The sequence below is a fragment of the Muscardinus avellanarius genome, assembly GCF_963383645.1.
Source record: "Muscardinus avellanarius genome assembly, chromosome: 9".
NCBI classification, from domain to species: Eukaryota; Metazoa; Chordata; class Mammalia; order Rodentia; family Gliridae; genus Muscardinus; species Muscardinus avellanarius.
In genome coordinates, this window is record NC_137795.1 from 52,114,017 (window position 1) to 52,133,251 (window position 19,235).

Here is a 19,235-nt window from a genome sequence, read left to right on the forward strand (position 1 = left end):
CACTAGGTTGCTGTGAGACTTGCTACATTGCTGAGTCTGTTATCAAATCTGTAATCTTCCTGTTTCATCAAACCAAGTATTGGGATTACAGATGGTATGCTACCATGCCCAGACTAATAACTTTAATTTTTAACACTCAGCATTCTATAAACAAGCATTATAGGTATGCATTCTGAAACTTAAATGTTTAGCTGAATGTTTTTGTCATCCATAAACACTATCTTAGGGTATTTCTTTGAGACATTGCAAAATAAAATTTTTTCTAATCCTTTTATTGAAATAACCTAAAATATAAAATTAGAGAGAAATTAAAATAGTTCTGATCATGACTCTTATTTCTTCCTTAAATTCTCATACCACAAACTGTAGTGGATTGATTGTAATTTATCACACTTAAGAATTTACTATTTGCCAGGCATGTAAGCATTTTACAGCAATTAACTCATTTAAACCTCCCATAAGCCGGGCGTGGTGGCGCACGCTTGTAATCCCCGAGTTTGGGAGGCGGAGACAGGAGGATCGCTCAGGTTCGAAGCCAGCCGCGTTGGCTTAGGAGACCCTGTTTCCAAAAAAATAAAATAGGTCTAGGAGTGTAGCCGGAGGTAGAAGGGCTTCCAGGAACCTCAGTGCCACAGATTAAATAAATAAATAAATAAATAAACAAACAAACCTCCCATAAACTAAGTTATGTATAATTACTTTTTCTTAATTATCATATGAGGTCTTAAGCTCCTTGCTTACAGATGATTAATTCAACTGATACTTGTTGGACTGCTATGTTCTAGGCACCAGGACAGGTTCTGTGGCTATGAGAGCTCAGATAAGTTATTAAACTCCCTAGATATCAATTGTATAGACCTTCTGGATTCTAGGCATTGTAAGTACTCTCCATTTGGTTATGTTATGGATCATTTTTATTTGTTGGAACTGTAATGTGACACTGTGATTGAACAAAGTTGCATTAACACATAGATTTTGGTGAGCTAAAGACAGAATATACATCCCTAAGGCTAAATTTTGGGTCCTTTTGAACTCAAACCACCAGTCTTAACTCTGCTCACTACATTTTAATAGATAAGAAATTCTTTAGTTCTAGTTCCCTTTTCTACTCTAAACTCTTCCCCAGGGTTTACTGGATGCAAAATTAACTTATAATGGAATGAAGGCAAAGGTGATTGGATGAATCTAATATCTGTGGTAGGAGGGCCCAACCTTCAGTTTCTTCAGGGAAAATGGCTGTGCTATAGGAATCAAACTACTCCAGGGTACCTTTGTCTCCAATGAACAGAACTTGACCTTACCCGTTAACACTTTCTCTCAAGTCTCCTTTTCTAGCTTTCACGCTTAACTATCCATTTCCCATTATTCTAGTTGATACTTTCCGTTTTAAATAGCATTTATATTTCAACTAGATTTATATTTAAGTTGTAAATGTCTGAGGAAAAATTTTCTATATTTGAAGTGATTTTGAGTAAACTGCTCTAATTCCCTGTATGGAGAACAAGTATTTTTACCTTAAAGGAAAAAAATCTATTTCTCTTATGTTCATAGTTTTGTTTAGTGTTGACAGGGGGACCCCAGAAAAAAAATAGTAAGAATTATCCAGCTATGGGAATTCTAATTTAAGAACTTTATAGATGGTATAAATTATATAGGACCAGGAAAAAAATTTTAAGTTCTTCCTACATGTTAATTTTCTATCACATAATGGTCTCAAATAGCTTTTCTCCAAATGAAAGCATTTAGAGTCTCTGAGATAAAAATCAACATGAAAGCAAGCCCAGCGATCTCACTGCTGTATCCCCACAGTCTCTGATAATTTGACCTTTTTGCCCACTAGTGACACATTAAAGCCAGGTATGAGAAGTAGCACTTCTCAGGTATGTAGAAACAATTGCAATAAGTAACAGTAGTGAAAGCAGGGCATGGTGATGCACACTTGTAATCCCAGCATTTGAGAGGCTGAGACAGGAGGATCGTGGTTTGTGGACAGCCTCAGCTACTTAGCGAGGCCCTTCGCAACTCAATGACACCCTGTTTAAAAGATAAAAAGACTAAAAAATAGGGCTAGAGATGATTTAGCTCGGAGTTGCAATGTCCCTGGCTTCCATCCCTAGTGCTGCAAAAATAAGTAACAATAGTGAGAATAATACCTTACAGTTGTATGAAAGTCATATTGGAATCATATGAAACGCTTTAAAGTATAGGATGTACTTCATATTGTAATCAACCACTAAGCCAAGCATAAGAGGGAGGGGTGGGGAGGGAGTGAGGTGGGGACTTGGTGGGAGCTAACTGGGTGATGTGTGCATTTATGTCTACACAAGTTTTTTACCCCATTATGATGTATAAATACAATGCACTAATAAAAAATTAAAAAAGAAATTAGTTCATATCTATAGTTGTCTTCATTTATATTGTGTGTCAGAAGGGAAATAGTATTATACCCACTTTACAAATGAAAACAGTGAAACTTTGAGAAGCTCAGTGGTTCATTTACAAAGGCACACTTAGTCATGGTAGAATTTCTGCATTATGACCCTGAAACCAGTGTTCTTTCAGCACATTATGTAGCTTCCAATAAACTTTTTTTTTTCTTGCAGCACCGGGGGTTAAATCTAGGGGCATCCTATCTCCGAAATATACCTCCTGCCCTATTTTATTCAGTATTTTGGAATAGGGTCTCACTAAGTTTTGGAAGGCCTCACAAGTTGCTGAAGCTGACTACGAACCTGAGATCCTCCCATCTACACCTCCCAAGTACTAAGATTTTAAGCGTGCACCCCCATGCCCAAAATAATAGGCTTAGTTTTCTCCCAAGGAAGGGAAGATAAAGATTATTCAGTCTTTATGTAATTGATAAATTGGCTTCTGAAAGTCTCTCTGATATTGAATTCTTATGATCTTCTAATTTATGACTCACTAGACAAATAGTATTTTTTCTGTACACATTGATGTAGTAGACCCAATACTAGGAACATTAAACAATTTTCTAATTCCATCTACTGTTATTGAACTAAAATACTTATTAGTAAATCATATTAAGGACCAGAGTTTTGTTTTCATATTGATTCTCTTGGACATCACGTTGGCTCTAAAATAAGTTAAATTTGGTTTCACTATTTTTGTAGCAATTTGTTTTTTATGTATTTTTTCAGTTTTAGATTTTTCTCTTAAGTTTTAACCTAGACCTGTTTTTAGAGATATAAAGTATTACATTCTGTTAAAATAATTTAGGGAATTCCAAAGTGGAATATTTACTTAAAATTTTACTATAGAAGTATTCTCTCATATATAAAAACCAAAGCAAGCAAGGTGTGGTGACACACTTCTATAATCCCAGTACTTGGGAAGCTTAAATAAGAGGATGATTATGGGTTAGAGGACAGCTTCAGCAAGCAGTGAGACTCATCAACATAGTGAGACCCTGTTTCAAAAAACTAATAAAGCCGGGCGTGGTGGCGCATGCTTATAATCCCCGCACTTGGGAGGCAGGAGGATCGCGCAGGTTAGAAGCCAGTCTCCCTGGTTTAGGAGACCCTGTTTCCAAATAAAAAAAATATATAAAAAATAGGTCTGGAGTGTAGCCCGGAGGTAGAAGAGTTTCCAGGAATCTCAGTACCACCAAAAATAAAAATAATAAAATTATATATTATATTAATAATAATAATAATAATAAAGATGGATATAGAATGACCCCAGGTTTAATCCCTACTTCCATAAAAATAAATAAATAAATAAATGAATAAATGAATAAACTTCATTGTGATCATTCTGTGAAAAATAAAATTAAAAGAAAAGATATAGTTGTTACCTAGATGTTTAGAATGATTAATTGTAACACACAATTAATGAGAAAAATGGACATTCTTGAAATAACCTAAGTTCCCTGAATAAAGTAACTGGAGTTTTGTAGCAGATGGCATTGATAATGATTGATGAGAACTCATCTCTCACATGAATGACAATGAGGTCAACTTGGCAACTGGGGAGGCTGGAAAGGAGAGAGATGTCTCTATTCCTACTGTCCTTCCTCTAGCATCTTGGTTTTATTGAGGGTTATAACCAAAACATTATAAGATATTATTAATCAAAGGAAATAACAAAGAAATCATGGGATGAATCAAGGAATAAAACCAAGGTAGTCACAGATGAATCAGGCAAGGAAAGGGTAAACTCAGGGTTTTTGCTTATCTGTCAGGGTCCCTTGTTATTGGTCCCATTTAATCCTTGGGAATGTGTCTGTGTACAAATAATTCCCACTTGGATGGGCAGTTTGTGCCCCTCCCAAGCCAGATGGAGGTGATCTCAAAGCAGATGACTGACAACGCTCTCAGCAGAGTTTCAGGGATGCTAAATGTAATATACAGTTCTAATTTTGCTTTTATTTGGTTTTATTTGTTTAATTTTGCAGGTGGGGGCAGAAAAGGTAATAAATATGTCCTTAATAAATCTTTTGTTTAAATTAGAATTCTTAAAGCTAAAAGGAAGTTTATTAAATGATTGATCGTGATAGAGGTAAAAATTACAGGCCATGCTTTTAAGCGACCATTGAATATTGATTATGTGTTAAATTGACCAAAGTATTAATAGAGGGTGAGCCATCAGGGTTATAATGCTTTATATTGAAAAGTTGACAAAATAGTTAAGTTTTGCAGTGCTATTTTAGGCAGTTAGAGAACTGTTGAGTTTTAGAGGTTTATGTTAAACAATTGGCTAAATATTTGACCACCCAAGATTAGTCTCACTTCATAGTAACTAAATTATTTTGAAATAATCTGCCCTTTATAATTCCTAACAAATTACTGTGTAATCTAAGATTGATAAAATCAGTATGTGACTCACCCTATATCATGTGACTGCTTGAAAAATTACCATTTCTGACCTTTACTATATATTTAACCACATAAAAGTTAGATCTAATCTGAGCAGAAATGTATTTTAAACTCCTCTATTGGACGGAAATTATTCAAGATGTTTGGCTCTATCAGAGGCGACATACCTCGCTATGATGGCTGTACACAAGACAGTTCACCAGTGTATCTGTGTCACTCCATAGACATAGCAAAATGGTCTATGTACATCTTTCACTTACCTCGTTTCTAGAGATAGAAAAGGGTAGATACTTATAGACAACAAGAATATGCACAGAGGTTTTTCTAAATCCCTTATTTACTCATGATTTTAGAAAGAAGCCCAATGTGGTGGCTGAAGATTGTAATCCTAGTACTTGGGAGACTGAGACAAGAGGATCACAGGTTCACAGCCTTAGCTACTTAGTGAGGCCGTCCCCGATTTAGTGAGACCCCATTTCTAAGAATAAAAAATAGGGCTTGGGTTTAACTCAGAGGTAGAACATCCCTGGGTTCAATCCTGAACAACAACAACAACAAAAAAAAGGACATATACCAGAGGGGAACCAGGGTCTCTGAACATCTATAATAGTAACACTAGTATATAATACTAATTTATGATTAACTACTTTCTTTTTTGATTTTTTGGTGGTACTGGGGTTCCTGGAAGCCCTTCTACCTCTGGGCTATGCTCCCAGACCTATTTTGTACTTTTTTATTTAGAAACAGGGTCTCTTAAGCCAGCGCATCTGGCTTCAAACCTGCGCAATCCTCCTGTCTCCGCCTCCCAAGCACGGGGATTACAAGCGTGCGCCACCATGCCCAGCATGATTAACTATTTTCTACTCACCATATGTCTAGGCATTTATAACTCTAAATGCTGAATAGATTATTCTATAATTATTTTATATTGTAATTTGTGGAGTCAATACAACAAATTTCATCATTAGAATAAATACACATCAAATGATATCACATTATTTGGGTAATATGAATCTTAAAGATACCTGAAACAAATATATAGTATATATGAGTTAATGTGCACTGAGATCTAATGAGATGTAATAGTAAATAACAAAGCTAAATAAAGATGAGGCTTCTGGGTAGACACCCAGACTCACTTCTAAGCTGAGGTGACTCAAACTCCACACAAATGAATACAACAAACATGCTTCAACTTCATGTTCTGGAAAACGCTCGTCTATTGCCTATCAGAGATCTCAAAGGTTCAAAAAAGTAGTTGAAATAAATTTGCAAAATATTAAGACCCATGCTGTAACAGATGCAGATCTTTTTTTCTGTATAGTTTGAAAGACTCTCAATTCTGGAACATTTAGGAAGAAAGTGACTTCTCTATAATTGTTTGATGAATCCTTGTAGATCTGTTTCTAAGTTACTTGTTCTGAGGGATTATTCTCGAACAATGGAAACTCTCCCACTTGCATTGTATTTTTCACTTACATAGTACTTTGAACATCTGTAAAAATAATTATCAGTTTGACAGGTGAAGGTCTGGTTTGATAAGAACTATGAGATGATTTATCAGTTTGACAGTTGGAGTTAAGGTTTGATAAGAACTCTGAGATAATTTACATTAAATTAGATGATACATGGAGATGATATCCTACCTTGGCAGAGAAATTTTTTTATTTTGGTGTTCCTATTTAAAATTCTAGAGTTCTCTAATTTAATATGTAAACTAAGTCTTGAGTTTTAAATAGTCATAGGATGAAATGTGCTATATGAATACAAATCAATGCTAATGTAATATATTTTAACACCTGGGCAACTGCCGAAGTGAAGTTGAAAGGTTCATTATTTTTATGTTTCCCATTTTAAAATACAAAATTTTATACTACATAAGCCAGGGCACATTTGGACAGTTTTATGCAGCACTTGAAAGAAGTGTGATTTAACTATGAAGATTTATTAAATTATGAACATGCCTCAATTGTGACTAAATTTAAAATTTTTAAATAGTTCCAGGAGAAAAAATATTAAAGAATATTTTGCATCTCCCCAGCAAACTGTCATTTGATTCCCTCTCCCCTTCTCTCTGAATACAATTATAATATATAATCAACATTGGAAAAAAGCATTTACCCTACAGTAAAGAAAAATTTTCTCCCCAGTTTATCTAAAAACTCATCAGTGACATACAGTGAAAAGAGCACTGTCTTCAAAGACAAAAGGATATGCATTTTTTGATCACTAACACTTTTACCACTTTTAGTGTGTGTGTGTGTGTGTGTGTGTGTGTGTGTGTGTGTGTGTGTTACTGGGGATTGAACCCAGAGGCATTCTGTGTCTGAGTTAAGTACTGGGATCATGGCTTTATACCATCTTGCACCGCAATCCCTAGCACTTCTATGTAAGATCCTAAGGGAAATCTTTCACCTCATTTACTTCCATTCTATTTCTTTCTTTCATTTTTTGTGGAGTGGGAAGTCCTAGTGATTGAACTCAGGGATGTTTTGCCTCAAAATATACCCCCAATATTTTAAATTATTTAGTTAGTTCCTAACTACTTTGCTGATGTTGTCATTGAACCTGTGATTCTCCTTTCTCATCCTCCCAAATAGTGGGATTATAGGCTTGCAAGTACCAAACTTGGCTTCTATTTCTTGGTTCTATATCCTACATAATGAAAGCATTACCCAGTTTATGTTCTTGAAGGGGTAGAGATTGTGGGTTTAGAGTGCTTGACATACTATATTTATTCATTTATCAATCATTGACAATATGCTCACTCTGTACTAGCCACTGTGATAAATACTGGAAGTAGAGCTATAAACAGACAAGGTCCCTGGCCTCCTGATGCTCAAGGTATCTGAGATAAAAACAGAAACAAAAAGAGAAAATGAAAATAGAAGCAAGGAAATCTCATATACTAGTAAGTTCCTTTATTAAGTACTCTGATATATCAATATTATAATCGAGACAGTGAATACTGGCATGGCTAGTGACAGGTGTTTATTTGCATTTTTTCTAACTCTGCCTTTAGTAACATAATACTATAAAACTGGTCAAAATTGTCTGTGGTGGGTGTATTTACACCAAAGAAAAGAAGAAAAGATCAAGAGCTGCAGATCTGCCTTCTCCTTTTCCCTTCACTCCATGGCTCCAGTAAGCCTGTAGTTAAATGTCTTTCTGCACATTGCCGGGAGTAATCATGACAAAGATATGCAGAGGTAGTAAATAGATAAAAATGGACAAGGATCCAAGAGAAGTTGGCATTTGAATTAGGATCTTCCTGATAAGGAGCTAGTTCTTGCTGAGACCTAAGGGCAGAACATTTAGACAAAAAGAACAGCAAGCCCAAAGTCTAAAGGGTCTGGGACGTGAGAGAATAGATAACAATATTATTTCCAAGTGACCTTTCCTGAGAAGGTACTAAACTGGTCAATGTTCTTGAAAGTGACCACGACTATGAACTTTTAGATATCCAATGGGTGACGTTAATTATTTTGTCATAACTTGTTTATGACCCACATAATGTGAGACACAAAAAAGTTCATGAGACTATGTAAAATAAGCTATATCAGGTTACATAACTTTCTACTAAGACTTCAGCTGATCTAATCTTTATGACAAACTTACAGGCCAGTGTTTCTTAACTCCAGTTGCTGTTTATTGGAGAACATGGGATTAGAACTTTGGACTGATTAGCCTCAAGACATACACGCAGTTCTAGTGTTTGCCTTATTCAGGAATTCTGGAAGGATAAAGATAAGACAGAAAAAGAAGTGTGTCAAAAACACAGTGTTGGAGCCGGGCGTGGTGGTGCACACTTGTAATCCCAGCATTCGGGAGGTGGAGACCTGAGGATCATGATTTGCAGACAGCCTCAGCTAATTAATTAGTGAGGCTTTTGCAACTCAGTGAGACCCTGTTTCAAAAAAAAAAAATTAAAAAATAGGACCGGGGGGAGTAGCTTGGGAGTAGAATGCCAGTGGGTTCCATCCCCAGTATCACAAACAAAACAAAACAAAACAAACAAACAAATAAAACCCACAAAAACAAAACACATACTGTTGGGGTTAGGACAGGTAGAGGGGTGAAGCAAGTAGACTTCCCAAAGGAAGAATTCAGAAAATGGATCAGAGATCTGCAGTCTGAAAAGAGTCCTTTCCAAAAAGGAACTGACTATAGAGCTGTGGAGTCAAAACTGATGACAAACTTCTATTACATTTGCCAAGAGAGGATGTTGATTGCAGTCCATGCAGTCCCTTTCTGCTGGTTTGATCTCTGGCTAATCTTTCAGAAAATTAACTCTTTGAAGACCTGGCATTTAGTGTGAATTTTGAAGAGATTTCTTTTACACTAACTGAAAATATTCTATCTACATTACAGCCATTCTAATGGAATATTATGTATAACCAGTTTTCTTTCTTTTTACTTTATTTTTTTGTGTGGTACTGGGGATAGAACCCAGGGGCTTTTCTACCTCTGGGCTATACTCCCAGACCTATTTTATACTTTATTTGGAAACAGGGTCTCACTAAGTTGCTGAGAGCCTCACTAAGTAGCTGAGGCTGGCTTCAAACCTGTGTGATCCTCCTGTCTCAGCCTCCAAGGTGCTGGGACTACAAACGTGCATCACCATGCCTGGCTAGCCCATTTTCATAATTTAAAAAATTTAAAATTTTCCATGCCACTGAAACAACTCTTATGAAACTACTTTGTCATTCACTTACTTTGACTTCACAAGTGGATATACATTATTCACGCCAGCTTTTATCCAGTTTTTTACTCTGTAAATGTTTCCATTATTGCATGTATGAATGACCTTATTAGTGATAATTTATTGGTATTTTTATTCTGAAGAATACAACTAGAACTTAGTATTAATGTTCAGTATTCCTCCTTGCCCATTATCCAGAGAAAAGTGTTCAGTATCAAGTCATATTCTCTAACACTATGGGTTGAATATTCAGTGTATTCAAAGAGTAATTTTGCAGTAGAATTTCTCAGAAAGGCTTGATAACATGCAACAATAAAAATAATGATCCATTTTCATACCTAAAACCTGCTTATGAAATATACCTTGTTATTCTAAGTAAAACATCATATTCAAATACTTTCTCTCTATAATCATTTGCATTTTTAAGGTAAGGAAACAGATTTAATAGGAATATTTCAAGCAAATGGGAAAGTAAAAGGGCAGAAGGAAATAGGATCTCTGTCACCTGTTGCTTAAATGCTATTTAAATATATTTCTTTTATTTTAATCCAAAGTACAACATCACTTTTAAATATGAAAAAAAAAAGCTATCTTCCCCCTGTTCAACACAGAAACATTTTGGCCTCGAGGAAGGATGAGGCTCTGATGTGAAGTGGAGTGAGAGGTCACAGGGGTAAAGGGAAGTGTTGCTGCAAGTTGACAAGGCCTAGGGCACATGCTCAGCAATTCACTGCCCCCTGTCTGTGGGTTAGAGCTTTTTTCCAGGAAGAAGTATTGAGCCTGACCTATCCTTCTCCCCACACTTAGAAAATATATTTAATCATACCTGAAGTGCAAGTCTTTAAAGGAGAATTGAGTCTCAATGATTCCAGTTGTTTTCACTCGAGAATGTAGAACATCTTGCTCATTTGGCACATAACCAGGAGCAGTTATCCTATCTAAATCATTAAGGTAGCTAATAAAACAAAACAAAAACAAATATGAGATAGAATATACATACATATATACATATACATATACATATATATTTAAGTTTGCATTGGAAGACAGTATAATTTAGTATAAATTAATTTTTATTTCAGTTTGTTAAAATAATAAACTCTGACCCTAGCTTTGCAAATTCTGATGATTTAATTTACAAGAGTTTGGTGGTTGGGATGTTTTAGATTTGTACCTTTGAGCACAGCACATGGCTACAACTGGGGCCTCTTCTAAAGGAAGCCAATCAACACAGCCTTAGCCCAGACTTTATGAGGCTTAGCTGATAAAGTTGCTAGTATGAAGATTAAAAAAAAAATTCTCTTTAGGGCCTGGAACGTAAATATTGATATATATTACATGTATGTATATATAGACATGCACACATACATGCATGTGCTTTGTATCACTTATAATAGTAGTTACTATATTTTCCTCAAAGCTCTATAGTTTGAATTTAGGCACTTTAGCTTTTAATAGAGTAAAATAGCATGAAGAAAAGAATATAAAAGAAAGTTTATCTTTATAGGGCCTGGACCATAAATATGTCTCTATCTCTACATTTGCCTGGAAAAATTTTATGCATACATATTAAATATATATTTATGTGTGTATAATATATTAAAATATAAATTTGCATTTTATGTAAAATATATTGTATTATATATAAATATATTGGAATACATTTTTATTTTTATATAAATATATAATATATATTATATCCAATGTAGTATATAGTTATATATATTTTAAATAAATATATATTATAATTTATATTTGTCTACTTTTATCACTTAAAATAGTAGTTATTAGACTTCTAATTTACCTCAAAATTCTGTAGTTTGAATTCAGGTACTTTAGATTTTAGTAGAGGAATTGTTTTAAATGTTAAAATCTGTAGGTTGTTGTTATTTTCGTATGGGCTGTCTAGTTCAAGACGTAGTCATTGCCATTAAGAGCCATGATGGTAGCTAGAAGGCTCAATGAAAGAATTGCCTAGGTCTCTTGCTGGTCCACACTGGAAGTAACTCATGAAACTGCAAAACTAGTCCTGACTCAAGACTTCTGGGGACAGAAGGCTGAACTTATACATTGTACCCACTTCCTTCCTGTTCTGTTAGTGTATTGCTATGTCCATAACCCTTCCAGACAGGCATGTTAAAAATCCCTGTTTCAGCAAAATTAATACTGTCTTTTTACTCCTCATAGGATCTAGGGGCAGTAATCTGACAAGTAAATCAGATTAAGTTGTGTATTCTATACCTCTGTTAGATTTGAAGCAGAAAACTGCGCTTGGCTTCTTTATCCTTAAAGCCAGATAGTGGGTATAAATTAAAATAAAGTGTTTTATTGGGTAGATTTTTAAACCATCATTCTAGACATTTGATACTAAAGCTTTAGTATCATGGCAACATGACTATTTCTGTGAAAAGCTTAGAAACAAATAGCAATAGCATGGTAATTTTTATGACAAATTTAACTATCATGTTGAAGCAAGTGTGTGTGTGTATGTGTGTGTGTGTGTATATGTGTGTGTATATGTGTGTGTGTATATATGTGTGTGTGTCTCTTCAGCTTAAAGAAAGATAAAAACTGAAGCACTTCTACTGAGTTAAGATTTGAGAGGTAGAATCCTGCTACATGTTATTGTTCAAAAGTTAAATTTGTTCAGGTATTAAACTGAGGAGGTATTATGCCTTGCATCTAGCACAGTGACTTAAAAGAGTTATTTAGCTGGGCGTGGTGGCGCACACTTGTAATGCTAGCATTTGGGAGGCTGAGAAAGGAGGATCAAGGTTTGCAGACATCCTCAGCTACTTAGTGAGGCCCTTTACAACTCAGTGAGACCCTGTTTTAAAATAAGGAATAGAGACTTCCGGGAAGATGGCGACCGAGAAAAGCGGGGCTTAAGAGCCCCGCTAACAACAAATATCCATTACCACAAAATCAGCGCCTTTCAAAGCCAGAAAACAACATCACCAGAAAAACAAAAAAAATCACCAGGCTCCAGAGAGAAAGCGGACTGAGAACAGAGCCACAGAGGAGATCCTCACGCCCGAGGACGTGGCTTCCCACCCGAGGACGCGGCAGCAGCGCCATACTGCCGGCGAATTCACGGGACGGCCACAGCAAGCCGAGGGGAGCCGCTGTGGAACAGCCAGGCGGGATTTCTCTGCGCAGAGGACATCTAAAGCTCCCAGTGTCTGAGCTCAGCACACGCTGCAGGAATTCAGAGTGGAAATCAAAATCAAGAAAAAAAAAAACGCCAGCCCAACAGCCGAGTGCGTAGCAGCGGCGCCATATTGCCACTGGCGGCAGCAGCAGCGAATTCACTACAGCTACATCTGCGTACTCAAGAACAGTGAGTCAAATTGCGGGCCACAGCAGAGGAATCCCAGTACTGTACTCACTGGGACTTGACCCAGTGGGAGAGGGGCGGTGGCAGTGATATCACACCATAGGAGAACGTGCAACCTGGCAACCCCCACGGTCTAAAGCAGCCTCTATCGACTCTCTGGGTCAGAGACTCTGTGATACAACCCAGTAAAGGAGTAGTGGAGTCTGAGATACTACTGACTCGAGATCCAGAGCACCTTAAGTGAAGTCATAGTGACCCAAGGGAAGAACCCAGAGAAGGCACAAACTTCCGAAATCATGGGAAAGAGGAATAATACTGGAGCAATGAATGCTCACAACCCCACAACATCAGAACCCGATAAAACAGAAAATCAGAGATTTCTAGAAGATCAAATCAGGAAAATAACTGTAGAAATAATAGAGGTGCTTCGAAAAGAACTCAGAGAGAGCCAAAAAGAGATAAAGGATGCAATTAATGAAGTAAAGGCCTCAATTCAAAGCACAAACAACCGATTAGAACACATGGAGAACAGAATCTCGCTCTTAGAAGATGATCATTCCAAAAATGAACGCATAGTTTCTAATCTAGGAAAAAATATCCGACAGCAGGAATCTGATATTGAAGAAATATGGGCCCATTTTAAGAGAGCTAACCTAAGAATAATTGGAATAGAGGAGGGAAAAGAAAGTGAAACTAAAGGGATCAACAATCTCTTCAAGGAAGTAATAGCAGAAAATTTTCCAGACATAGAGCAAGAGGTCGATACGCAGGTCCAGGAAACTTATAGAACTCCCTTTAGACAGGATCGGAGAAGAGGATCCCCACGCCACATAATTGTCAAAATGACCAATGTGGAAGCCAAGCAGAGAATCTTAAAGGCAACAAAAGCAAAGGGCCAAGTGACATTCAGAGGCAAACGAATTAGAATCACTCCAGACTTCCCAAACCAAGTTATGAGAGCCAGAAGGGCTTGGAGTAACATATTCCAAACTCTGAAAGAAAACAACTTCCAGCCAAAAATTTCCTACCCAGCAAAACTTTCTATCAAATTAGATGGAGAAATAAGAAGCTTCCATGACAAACAGAAACTGAAGGAATTTATGTCTTCAAAACCAGCACTAGAGAAAATACTCAAAGAGATTAACTACAAAGAAGAAATAGGTAACACACATCAGAACTAGAGAAACAAGATTTTCCATCCAACAGACAACTAAGATTGGTTATCTGTGGAGATTCATTATTTATGTTAGTCTGTTACTTATCTCTAAAGGGTATTGTTTGCCTTTATTGTTGTTAATTTTTAGGATTTCTAGTTGGAATATTAATATACCTTCAGATATAGCATTTGGAAATATTTTATCCCATTCTATTAGTAACTCTTAACTCTGTTTACATTGTCTTTGGATATACAATATGTTTTTTATTTTTTAGGGAGTTTGTATACTCTTCTGTTGCCTGTGCCATTGAAATCATAACCAAGAAATCACTGCCAATTTCAATGTTGTGAGGTTTTATGACCCAGATTTTCTCCTAAAAGTTTATAGTCTTAAGATTTATATTTAGGTCTTTTCTCTATTTTGAGTTAATACTTGTATATGGGATTAGGTAAGGGTCCAATTTTATTCTTTTCCATGTAATTATTATGTTTCAACAATATTTAGTTAAAAGATTATTATTTCTACCACCAAATATTCGTGGAAACCTTGTCAAAAATAACGACAATATAGGGAAGAATTTAGGTCTAGGCTTTTATTTAACTCCAATGGTTTATATATCTGCCTTTAGAATAGTACTACACTGTTTCAATTATTGTAGCTTTATATGGTTTGAAATCAGAAAATATATATCTTCTAGCTTTGTTCTTTTTCAAGATCGATGTGGGTACCTAGAGTCCATATTCCATATTAGGATAGATTTTTTTTTATGAAAAATAAATATATAAATATATGATAGTTTCACCTAAAAAATAGAAAAAAAATAGATTCTCTGGTAAGAAAGAAAGCAAAAAGAAATATTGAAATGTTATCTTTAAGTCATCAAAAGCTTGGTATCAGACAAATGAAACTGTTATGAGAGATTATCATTTTTAATTTTGGATAAATTGCCATAATACTAGATGTCAACTACTAAGCCAAGCATAGGAGGGGGGGATAGGGAGAGAACGGGGTGGGGATCGGGTGGGGGCTGACTGGGCAATGTGTGCATGTATGTCTACAAAAGTATGTATCCCACTATGATGTATGAATACAGTGCACCAATTAAAAATAAATATGAAAAAATAAAAAAAATAAAAAAAAGAAAGTCATAAAAATCATGCAACATTTATGAGATGTTTTCAAACGTATACAGACAAGTTAATAGACTTAAAGGACAAAGGCTTGCCAACAGCAAAAGGCAAGCCTTTCTATCAAGATGTTAGAAAAATCCAATCAGACAGAAAGAGCACTAAAGAGAAAATAAAAATTAATTAAAACATAAAAATGGATAAAAAACCACTTGGTTCTGAAAATATAAAATAAAATTGATAAATTTCTCACAGATGTAATGAAGGTAAAAAGAACATCCACTTTGGGACCCCCCCCCCAAAAAAAAAATAAAAAAATAAAAAAATAAAATAAAATAAGGAATAAAATAGGGCTGGGGATATAACTTGGAAGTAGAATGCCTCGAGTTCCATCCCCAGTATCCAAAAAAAAAAAAAAAAAAAAAACCAAGAGTGATAAATCACAATATATATGTTTCAAAGAAGATATAGACAAGTTTTTCTAGTTTTTTGTTTTCTCTTTGGGGAAACCAATCTCTTTGTGAATTTCTTCATTGACTTAGCCTCCATATACAATGGATATACTATTAGGGATTTGGTTCATGCCTGAGTTAAAAATAAATAAATAAGCATATCTACCAAAATAAAAATTAAATTCATTTTAATGATAAATAAAAGTTTTAATGCATTTGTATTTGCATCTACAAATGATTTCAGGCAAAGCAGAGGCCTTAGCAGCCTGACAAATTTGCATTTAAAATGCTCATTTTAATAAACAAAGAGAGAATTTGAGTGTTCAAGCTTGTAGTGTAAAACTTAGACCAAATGAGGACTCTTAAAACGTATGGCTTAAATCATTAAAAATACTTGATTCTTTTTCTAGTCATATAAAAATGGTATCTTTCCTGGTGAAGTCCATAATAATTCTTAAAGCATGTGGAATTTTTTTTTGGGGGGGTGCTATTGGGGGTGGAACCCAGAGGCTTTCTACCCTGGGCTATACTCCCAGACCTTTTTTATATTTTATTTGGAAACAGGGTCTCACTAAGTTGCTGAAAGCCTCACTAAGTAGCTGAGGCTGGCTTCGAACCTGTGCGATCCTCCTTTCTCAGCCTCTCAAGCGCGGGGATTACAAGTGTGCGCCACCACGCCCGGCTGAAGCATGTGGAATTTAAACAGTGCAGTAGATGATCCCACTCAGTAAAACGGAAAGCTTTCCCCTGCTTGCCACTGCTGAGTATCTTTTCATTTTACTAGAATTGATGGGGTGGCTATGTTGCTAATCACAACATTCAATATTCCTTTTTTTTTACTCTAATTAGGTTCATCTCTTTGAATCCCCAGTTTGGGGGACCTCTAGAGTTCAGAAAACAACAAATATTATAGCTGCTCCCTCAATAAAGGAAAGAAATGTTAGAGACAATGCTCTATGTAATTCATATGAAACAGGCATGTGATATTGTACCCATCTGATTTTATATTTAGATTTACAAGTGTAATTCAGTATTTGTAAAAACCCCTGTTCAAATTTTTTGAAGGAATCAAATGGCTTTTGCTAACTTTACTTAACAAGTTTCAACTTAATTTGCCCTTAAGGATACTAAAAGGCAGGAAAATGTTAACAGTTACATTTTTTAGCTTATACACATTTCTGAAACACGGAGAGAAATCAGCTTTTTTATTGTTATTTTACTTCTGTGTAGATTAATCTGGGTAGGAAAAAACTATAACAATATGGGCAACTTTTACAAAATCAATGTAACTGCATGTTTAGCTGTATATAACTTGAAGAACATAAATATTTAAAAAATTAATCTATTTTGGGATAGAAAGAATATTTTAAATATTTAACAAAAGAAATAAAGCTAAATGTATAATAAATGTCATTCTATTGGCCCATTTTTGACTATGTGAGTTGTAGATAGCCTTTTGCTATGAGAGATCAAAGGATTTGACAAACATAATGGTAGCATAATTGAAAGTCTATTTCTGCCAGGCGTGGTAGTGCACAAGCTTGTCATCCCCATGCTTGGAAGGAAGACGGAGACAGGAGGAATCCTGGCTTAAAAGACCCTGTTTCCAAATAAAAAAATATAAAATAGATCTGGGAGTATAGCCCAGAGGTAGAAGGGTGTCCAGAAACCCCAGGACCATCAAAACAAAAAAAAGTATATTTCTTTCAAAATTATAAGGGAAAAATAATTCAAAATTAACATCTAAACCAAATATGTTAATTACAGCTTACCAATACCTATGTGTTTTTCTCTCCTTCCCTCCCCTGAAATTTACCAAGCAACATTTTATGGGCATATTATGTAAATTAGATTCCAACTTCTTGTGACTGCCTTTAACAATGGTTAATGTAGGTAAGTAATATTTTACTACACTGCAGAGATCCCTTTTACTATTAAAATGTGCAGACACTCAGACACTTAAAAAAGTAGTTAACAAGTTTTTGAAATCTCAGAATGACATCCACACTCACCTTCATAAAAAAAGAAAAAAAACCACTTTCCTTCAAGAGCAATGTGGCCGAACTGCTCGTAGCACGCCAGACCCCTGGAGAAACCGGGCCCAGTAAGACGCTGGGTTTCGGGCTGGGGTCACACGGGGCACGCCAGCCGGGGCCCGGGTCTTGGGACTCTGGGCCCCAGGCCGAACTGCGTGTAGCACGCCAGACCCCTGGAGAAACCAGGCTCAGTACCCTGGGTTCCGGGCGGGGGTCTTGCAGAGCACGCCAGCCGGGGCCCGGGTTGCGGGACCCTGGGCCCCAGGCAGAGTAGTGCGGAGCACTCTTGACCCATGGGGAAACCAACTGGGTTACAGTGCTACTGAGTGAGTGCCTGATCCCACTACCTCCTCAAACCACATATACTGTCTTCTCTTATTTAAAAAAAAAAAAAAAAAAAAAAAAGGAACAGAAAAAGAAAAAGAAAAATATCGGAGAGGAGTTAAGAAAGCCATGGCGGATGCCAGGACACTGGAGATGCAGACAAAACTTAACTAAATGCACTGGAACTTATGGAAAAATTCCCCTGAAGGAGGACTGCTATTTCCCTATATTGTTAAGAATCTCGGACATCACCTGTAAGGAGAGAGTTTAGCAGAGACCAAGGAGAAAGCTGGTGTTGAAACAGGTCTCCGTGATGGTGGTGGAGACTTGTATTCAGGAGAAGCAGAAACCGTATCCTACCAACCTCATTTTTTTGGAGAAATTACACCAAATGTCGAACGCTACCGTCACTCATGCTTAGGAACACTGGACAATATTCAGAATGGAATAAGAGCCTGGGAAGGATGTGAAATGGTGGAGGCAGTGGCAATGGCAGTGGCCAGTACTCAGGGGAGGCAGAGATCTGATACATTACACCTGGAACCTTTGAAATAATAACCACAGAGACAGTGATCGGAACCTGCTGAGGGGTTAGGCGGGTGCCGGGGCCAGTGGCCAACATCGGAGCTTGCTGTGAGGCAAGGCCACTACTGAGGCTTCCGTGGCCAGGATTGGAGCCTGCCGAGGGGTTAGGCTGGTGCTGGGGCCAGCGTGGCCGGCATCGGAGCCTGCCGTGAGGCAAGGCCGGTGCTGGGGACTCCGAGGCCAGCATAAGAGCCTGCTGAGGGGTTAGGCCGATGCTGAGGCCAGCGAGGCCAGCATCAGAGTGTACCGTGAGGCAAGGCCAGTTCTGGGGCCTCCGAGGCCAGGATAAGAGCCTGCCGAGGGGTTAGGCCGGGGCTGGGGCCAGTGAGGCTGGCATCGGAGCGTGCCATGAGGCTAGGCTGGTGCTGGGGCCTCCGAGGCCGGGATCGGAGTCTGCCTTGAGGCAAGGCCGTTAATGGGGCCTCCGAGGATGGGATTGGAGCCTGCCAAGGGGTTAGGCCGGAGCTGGGGCCAGTGAGGCCGGCATCGGAGCCTGCGGTGAGGCAAGGCCGGTGCTGGGGCCTCCGAGGCCGGGATAAGAGCCTGCCGAGGGGTTAGGCCGGTGCTGGGGCCAGCGAGGTCAGCATCGGAGCCTTTTGTGAGGTGAGGCCAGCATCGGAGCCTTTTGTGAGGCATGGCCAGTACCGGGGCCTCCACGGCCGGGATCAGAGCCTGCCAAG

General features: G+C 37.3%; 1 protein-coding gene across 1 annotated transcript in view; it reads right to left on the reverse strand.

Moving 5' to 3' along the window:
• The window catches only part of GNAT3 (G protein subunit alpha transducin 3), a gene marked incomplete at both ends in the record, with an annotated part of 51,514 nt that overhangs the window by 7,614 nt on the left and 24,665 nt on the right, over positions 1-19,235 (reverse strand). The window contains one exon of the mRNA XM_080701321.1: positions 10,364-10,492. Coding sequence (XP_080557447.1) covers positions 10,364-10,492 — 129 coding nt within the window. The remainder of the gene's footprint in view (positions 1-10,363; positions 10,493-19,235) is intronic.